The 7411-nt window shown below is 36.9% G+C and overlaps 2 protein-coding genes across 3 annotated transcripts; one reads left to right on the plus strand and one right to left on the minus strand.

Moving 5' to 3' along the window:
• Nucleotides 1–271: 271 nt before the first annotated feature.
• LOC119998469 (putative pentatricopeptide repeat-containing protein At1g09680) lies at nucleotides 272–5619 on the plus strand. Of its 2 annotated transcripts, none has more exons than XM_038845810.1 (3): nucleotides 272–2732; nucleotides 4456–5054; nucleotides 5226–5619. In XM_038845810.1, the coding sequence occupies exon 1, from the start codon at nucleotides 281–283 to the stop codon at nucleotides 2069–2071; it is 1791 nt and encodes a 596-aa protein (XP_038701738.1). In that variant the 5' UTR covers nucleotides 272–280; the 3' UTR covers nucleotides 2072–2732; nucleotides 4456–5054; nucleotides 5226–5619. The 2 variants fall into 2 exon arrangements, with proteins under 2 accessions (XP_038701738.1, XP_038701737.1); XM_038845809.1 differs by having other exon boundaries at nucleotides 4456–4863.
• Nucleotides 5620–6114: 495 nt separating this feature from the next.
• LOC119998524 lies at nucleotides 6115–7173 on the minus strand. Its single transcript, XM_038845877.1, has 3 exons — nucleotides 7049–7173; nucleotides 6632–6796; nucleotides 6115–6529 (listed from the first exon to the last, which is right to left on the minus strand). Exons 1-3 carry the CDS (start codon nucleotides 7171–7173, stop codon nucleotides 6115–6117), a joined length of 705 nt encoding a protein of 234 aa, XP_038701805.1.
• Nucleotides 7174–7411: the final 238 nt, after the last annotated feature.

Consider the following 7411-nt stretch of genomic DNA (forward strand, 5'->3'; position numbering starts at 1 on the left):
ATGTAGCCTTAATGTATCAAATAGCCTTAAGCATTAAAATGGGCTGAGCCTTAATGTATCAGGCGGCACTGCACAGTCCAGTAGAGTTTTTAAGCTTTTAGTTTTTGAAGAAAATTCACATGGGCTTGTGGTATTGAGCTGGGCCTGGTAAGGGTACTGGGCGGATCCAATAATCCAGGACCCGGCCCGATGAACACCCTCATACAGCTATAGCCTCGTTTAGTGAACGAGTCCACCATTAAACTACGGAGAAGCCACACAATTAAACCTTACTTTGGTCATGGCCTTCATCAAACTCTCGAGAAGCCATCGCTCCCTCTCTTCTTCTCAATTGGGTTTCTTCCACTACTCGACCTGGTATTCTCCACCATCGCCATCACAGCCTTTCCGGGAAGATCCAATTCTCACAACAATCTCTCAAGCTATCACAAACACCCAGTCAAAGCCACTAAACATTTCACTCAAGAAGCTCCTCCCTTCCCTCACAGCCATTCACGTTATCAACCTTATCAATCACAATCCATACTCTCTGTCGCCGCATTCTCTCCTTGCCTTCTTCGACTTCCTCTCTTCACATCCCACTTTTCGCCACACTGTCCAATCGTACTGTGCAATGATACATTTCCTCGTGGAGCACAAGATGGTTCCTCAAGCCCGGTCTATGCTAGCATACCTTGTTTCTCGTAAAGGAAAGGACTCGGCCTCTTCAATTGTGGCTTCGCTGCTTGAGACGAGAGTTACCCACCAATCCAATAATGCTGTTTTTGATGTTTTGATGGAGGTGTATACGGATTCTGGTTTTATACCTGATGCAATCCAGTGTTTCAGATTGGTAAGGAAGAATATTTGTCGAATCCCATATGAGGGTTGTAGGTGTTTGCTTGATAAAATGATGAAAATCAGGCTGCCAATGGTGGCTTGGCGGTTTTACCTGGAGATTTTAGATTGCGGGTATCCACCAAATGTGTATAATTTTAACATTTTGATGCACAGACTTTGTAAAGAGGGTTCAATTATGGAGGCACAGATGATATTTGATGAAATTGGGAAGCGGGGTTTGCATCCCTCTGTTGTGAGCTTCAATACTTTGATTAACGGATATTGTAAACAGGGAATTTTGGAGGAGGGTTTTAGGTTGAAAGGAGAAATGGAGGAGAAGAGAATCTCCCCTGATGTGTTTACCTACAGTGTTTTGATTAATGGGTTATGCAGGGAGAGTAGGTTGGATGATGCAAATAAGTTGTTTGACGAAATGTGTCAGACGGGTTTGCTTCCTAATAATGTTACTACTACAACATTGATTGACGGGCGTTGCAAGAATGGGAGAATTGACTTGGCCATGGAAATTTATCATCTAATGTTGAAGAAAGGTGTGAGACCTGATTTAATTATGTACAACACACTCATAAATGGCCTTTGCAAAGTTGGGGATTTGAAGGAAGCAAGGAAACTTGTTAGTGAAATGAGTGAAACAGGTATAAAAGCTGACAAGATCACATATACCACTCTCATTGATGGATGTTGCAGGGAAGGAGATGTTGAATCAGCTTTCGAACTTAGGAAGCAAATGGCCAAAGAAGGGATTGAACTTGATGATGTGGCTTTCACAGCCCTGATTTCTGGGTTGTGCAGAGACGGACGTGTTGACAGTGCAGAAATAATTTTGAGGGATATGCTGAAAGCAGGGTTGAAACCTGATGATGCTACCTATACTATGGTCATGGATGGGTTTTGTAAGAAAGGTGATGTTAAGATGGGTTTCAAGTTGCTTAAAGAGATGCAGGGTGATGGACACGTACCAAGTGTGATAACCTATAATGTGCTCATGAATGGCTTGTGCAAACAAGGCCAACTGAAAAATGCTAAGATGTTGTTAGATGCTATGCTTAATTTGGGAGTTGCTCCGGACGACATTACATACAACATTCTACTAGAAGGTCAGTGCAAGCATGGAAATGCAGAAGATATTGATAAATTAAGAAGTGAGAAGGGACTTGTTGCAGACTATGCTTCCTATACTTCCCTAGTTAGTGGGTTGAGTAAAAGTTCAAGAAAACACCAAAAGAGATGATTGATGGTTTTTACATCTCCTTTGAACTTAGATTCTCAAGAAGAGTTTCCAAAATTTCTTGTGGAGAATAAATAAATGTGAGGCTTCAGGATGAGTTTAAGAAGTGCTAAGATGATGGTTTTCTAATTTTGAAGATCAAGAACCTCAAATCAACCTTGCTGAATTGTCTTTCCCTGTTTGAGGATCCTGGATCGAAGCTCGCATATGGGTGTCCTGAATTGGATTTGTACATCTACTGTGGACTATTTGCTACAGTACCAGTGGACACGGGTTAGTGCATATTCAATGGAATTGAAGAAATTACTTTGCCTTGATCCTCCTAATATGTGGGTTACAGTAAACCTTATCAAAGTGGCAGTACAAATTGATGGAGGAACATTTTGATGGTCAAACATGAATTTCCTATTTTTACCACACCCTCTGGAACAAGAAACTGCTGGAAGATTTTTCAAGATTGGTAATCGTAATGGCAATCGGTAACTGGTTTGCAAGGTTTCTTAGTGAAGAACATATTTTGACAGTGGTTTTTGAACTCTAGACTGTATATGTTCTTATTATTAAAGCAGGCCCATAACTTATTGTTAAAGCAGTCCCATAACATAAGACTAGAAGGGAACTTCTTGGGTTAGAGCACAAGGTACAAGGTTCAATTCTCTCTCAGGTATGTATGTCATGGTGTTTAAGTTGTCTATTGCATGTTTAGCACCAGTTCCCATGATTTTTATTTGGAGTGTGTTTAATGTTTCGTCTTAGATTTGGAAAAAGAAATCTGCTTCTAATGGTTTGTTTTACTTGATTTTGTGAAAACTATGCTTGCTTTTGCCTATGTTGTTGTTTTAGTAACCCCTCACACAAGCAACTCTTGATTTAGGATTCACTCAATTAGGAAAAATGCATTCTTTTTGTTTGAATTGATTTACAAGGGCTTTTGACACTTGATAGATCTGCAATAATGAAATTTTTTTCTTGAATTTAATATTTTTTTTTACGCAAACTTTTCTAATTTCAATCGTTCATGCTTGGATTTGCAAAACAGTATTTAACAAAGAGTTGATTTAAGTAGATTGATTGTTCCTTTTTAAGAACCGATATGTCCTGATTAATAACTGTGATTCTTTTCATCTCAAATCCTACTCCTTATCAGTCATGACTCTTATATTATTTTCTTTCTCTTTTACCGAAGAGAAAGAAAACATTTCCTGTCTACTTTTGATTCCTCTTAGGTGAGGCTTGAACGGTCTTAGATTCGAGAGAGATTTTTTCATGTCTTGTGCTATTAAATTGCGGGAGAGGTTGGAGAACATGTTCAGTGATTGATGTGCCTTCATACTATGTAGGAACTCACCTTCGCCTTTTCCATTGTCTTAATATTTTAGTCATTATTATACTTTTAAATGTAATAAGAAGAACATCAAAAGTTAAGATATGAATGAAGTTCCATTTGGTTGGATTGGCTGTATGAGTACGTGATTTATCCCTGTGTTATTTTCCATATGCATTGTAGTTTGCAATTTGAACTTATTCATATGTGTTGCTTCATACTCTATTGGTGCTGGGTCCTTTGAAACAACAGAAGCAAAATTAGGATTAAGTCTACTTATGGTTAGGCAGTGGTTTCTGGATATATTTTCTTTTTCCTGCTAAGGAGGAAGTTCTTAATCGAGCATTCTTCATATTAGTGTTGCAAGTGTGATGTGGTCTCCATTTAAAAACCTTGGTTTCAGGTTTAACAAAATGCTATTCTTTTTAACTAACAGATGAGAGTGTGATGATCTTTATGGCATTTCTTACATTAGAGATGGAAATCTTAGCTCTACATCCAATTGCATTTTTTATGGAATTCGGATGGATCCACACATGCTCCAAATCCAATACCTCTTTCTTATGTTGTTATGATGTATAGTTTTTACCTTAAAAAGATGCAGGAAATGAAATAATTTAATATGAAGTTATCTTATATTCATCGGGTGATATATATTAATGATAGTTACTATCAGCTTTCTTGCTCTTTCGCAATCAATTTTTTTTTTATGTTCTGGGGATTAATTAATATGGTTAATCACTTAATCAGCTTATTGGGTCATGATGTTGTTAGTGTTTTCTTTAAATATCTTTCTTTTTTCACCTTCACTTTCATGGTGTGCTGCAACTGTGTTTTTTTACAACGAGTGTTGACGGCATTGAGGTTAGTTTTTTTTTTCCCCCACAAATGCTGATGGTATTGAGGTTAGATCTTGACTATGTTATTTCAATGCTTCATAAAGGGTTTGTTCTTGAAACTAGCAACAGTTTTGGAAGTTGTATCAATCCCAAAGAGATGTCCTTTATTGACCTTTGGTGTGGCTGCTTTAGGAAAAATTGTTGAATAGTGTACTTTGTTGCAGGAAAAAATCATTGTTGGAGATTAGAGCACCCATAGTGGGCTCGCCAAAACGGGTCACATCTATAGAGATAATTTCAAGATGGTTAAAAAGCACATGTGGCATATCTGGATAAGGAGAGGTGGATACAGATATGAAGGGACTTCAATTGTAGACAGTGATGGGGCTCCTTTTGCTATCATCAACATGATGCTTTGAACTCAGTAGATTTGGAGACGGAAATGACATGAATTGAAATGGCATGGTGAGACCTATCATGCAATTGCCGAGCTAGGCAAGTGGCATACATGAGTTCTCGGCTGGATCATGTCCAACTGTTGGTGTTGGTGGGACATTGGCGGAGGTGGCTTTGGTTCATGAACGTTGCAAGTCAAATGGGTGTGAAATATTTTTGATGCCTGCTCTGAGCAAGTAAGAATTTGACGGTATCTGATCTTCGTTCTTTTTCATATCTATTTTTGTTTTTCTTTTACTGATGTATTTTGCTGCAAATCAAATTGGGGAGAGGATATCAATCACTCTTTAATGACTGAAGGCATCCAACGTATAGTATAATTGGAGTTTTAGGGAATGATTCAGAGGGGTTTGTGAAATTGGAAGAGGTAAGAGTTAAGAATTAGAGTTGATTTCATCAAGGCATTGTTTGTCTTGAGATTTTACAAATAGTTTGAGAGGGTAAAACGTGATAAAGAAAGTGAAAATTATAATTGCTTTGCCATCATTTCTGTGGACATTTGCAATCATATCCCTCAATTTTTTCTTAAATTTGACAGGTTGAAAATGTTAGGAAACCTGTTGTCCATGTATGAAAAGGCTCGTCACAAGATCATCGAGGGCCAAGTTGTGAGGATACGGGACGATACAGCAAAAAATTGTAGAATCAGCTATGGAGACGGCCATTACTTGTGGAAAAAGGAGGGATACCGATTATAGAAATAAGTTGTCCGTAAGTTTCAGAAAATAACTTATAAATGATAATATAATATATACATATATATGTAGATATATCTATGTGTGTGTGACTGACTATAAATGTATGGTTCACTTGCAATCAAGTATTTATAGTTATGAAGGAAAATCAAGTGTAATAGTGACGAACCTCAATGTGTGATATTCTTCAGGGCATTGAGCTGCGCCATCGGCACAACGAGATGCTAGTGGTATTTATTTTGCGTGATTGTGAAATTAATGAGATTTGAATTAATATTCAAATTTTATTAAAATTTGATCACCATATTGGGAAAGTCTGCTGATATGATGTACATATTTGAACCTAGAATTACCATTTTTCATTAATATGTAAGAGAGATTACACACATATATAGACGCAGGGATGTAGCCAGGATTTTGACTAGGGGGCACTAACAAAAATAAATTGTACCAAATAGACAAGTCCAAAAGATAATAATATTGAAATAACTTACAAAAAAATAGTTACATTTATAATTGTTCACGATGATTTTTCATTTTCTAGAAGCGTTGTATGATAACTTCATTACTAATATCATTGAACATTTTTTTTTCAATGTATACAACCAAACTATCATTTAATAATTGATCTCCCATTAGATTGCGCAAACGGCTCTTCACAATCTTTATACCAAAAAATGCTCTCTATACGATAGATGTGACAACTGGTAAAATCGATGTCATTTTCAAGAGTCAATACACTAACAGATACAATTGCTTCTTTTTGTGTTGAACCATTTTCTCAGATAAATCACAAAGTCTTTTCAACTGTTCAAACTCTTTACTATGACGCATATCAAAGATATATGTATCAAGTTGATCTTCAAAAGTTATAAGCTCCACTAAAGTAAAATCATTAGGATAGAAAGCTGCAAGCCGGATGAGCTTATGCTTATCAAACGCTGAAAATGAATCATTAGGATTGAGACATGCCATGCAAATAAGTAACTCTGTAGTTGTCTCAGTGAAGCAATCATTCAGCTCTCTAAACTGTCTATCTAGCACAGTGTAGAACAATTCAATGCGATAATGATGTAAATTTGTTACCTTTTGTCCTCCACATCTTGATCTTCCTCCAACTAAATAATGCTCTTCCATGATAGGAACACTGATTTTATGTAAACCACAAAATGATGAAACTTTATCAATGAAAGAATCTCATTCATCATCACTCATCGATTGTAGTCTACTTTTGGAAAATTCAACTAGCCTCATCGCATTCACAATGTCTTGGTCTTTTCTCTGCAACGCTTGTGACAACTCATTCGTTATTGCCAATATTGCTTTCAGCAATTGTAGGTTGAATACAAAGTCAAATTGACACATTAAACAAAAGACCTTTTGTGAAACCCTTTTGTTCTCCTTGCCCTTCATCCTGAATCAATTCAAGGACATAAATTACAGATCCAAACAATTTGGTCAACCTCACCCAAGTTTCATAATGTGATCCCCAACGTGTATTAGAAGCACGTGCAAGCGTAGTTTCTTGATTTAGGCCTCGCCCACTTGGAATTTCCCAGCACTAAAAACTTCAAACACTTTCTTTACGTGTATAACAAGAAGAGAATCATGGTGTCTACAAGAGCCTCCAATAACATTCAAAATACTAGCAACCAAGTTGAAAAACCATGACACATCATGATGTTTTTTTACCACACCTACCAAAGCCAACTGCAGTTGGTGTGCAAAACAATGAATATAGTATGCGCACTCATTCTCTCTCAAAATCAGAGTCTTCAACCCATTAACCATACCCACGCAATTTGAAAATGCTCAATCCTGTTTTTCAAAATAATGCATCAATGGTCTCCTTAAGTGAGCTAGCGGTTGTGCTAGTAACATGTTCAATACTTAGGAAGCACTCCACATATCTACTAATATTGACATAATGTAATGCAACAACCATTTGTTCCTTTGTCAAAACATCACAAGATTCATCAACAAGAAGTGAGAAACATTCGTCTCCCAAATCACTAATAATGGAATTGAT

This window comes from Tripterygium wilfordii, chromosome 5, assembly GCF_013401445.1.
Source record: "Tripterygium wilfordii isolate XIE 37 chromosome 5, ASM1340144v1, whole genome shotgun sequence".
NCBI classification, from domain to species: domain Eukaryota; kingdom Viridiplantae; phylum Streptophyta; class Magnoliopsida; order Celastrales; family Celastraceae; genus Tripterygium; species Tripterygium wilfordii.

What these genes read in the sequence shown, in the direction of transcription:
- LOC119998469 (XM_038845810.1), top strand. Translation starts at nt 281, where the DNA reads ATGGCCTTCATCAAACTCTCGAGAAGCCATCGCTCCCTCTCTTCTTCT.
- LOC119998524 (XM_038845877.1), bottom strand. Translation starts at nt 7,173, where the DNA reads ATGGTTAATGGGTTGAAGACTCTGATTTTGAGAGAGAATGAGTGCGCA. An exon ending in AAACATCATGATGTGTCATG is followed by an intron (nt 6,797 to 7,048) that starts GTTTTTCAACTT and finishes GAATTGATTCAG; the next exon opens with GATGAAGGGCAAGGAGAACA. An exon ending in GACATTGTGAATGCGATGAG is followed by an intron (nt 6,530 to 6,631) that starts GCTAGTTGAATT and finishes ACATAAAATCAG; the next exon opens with TGTTCCTATCATGGAAGAGC.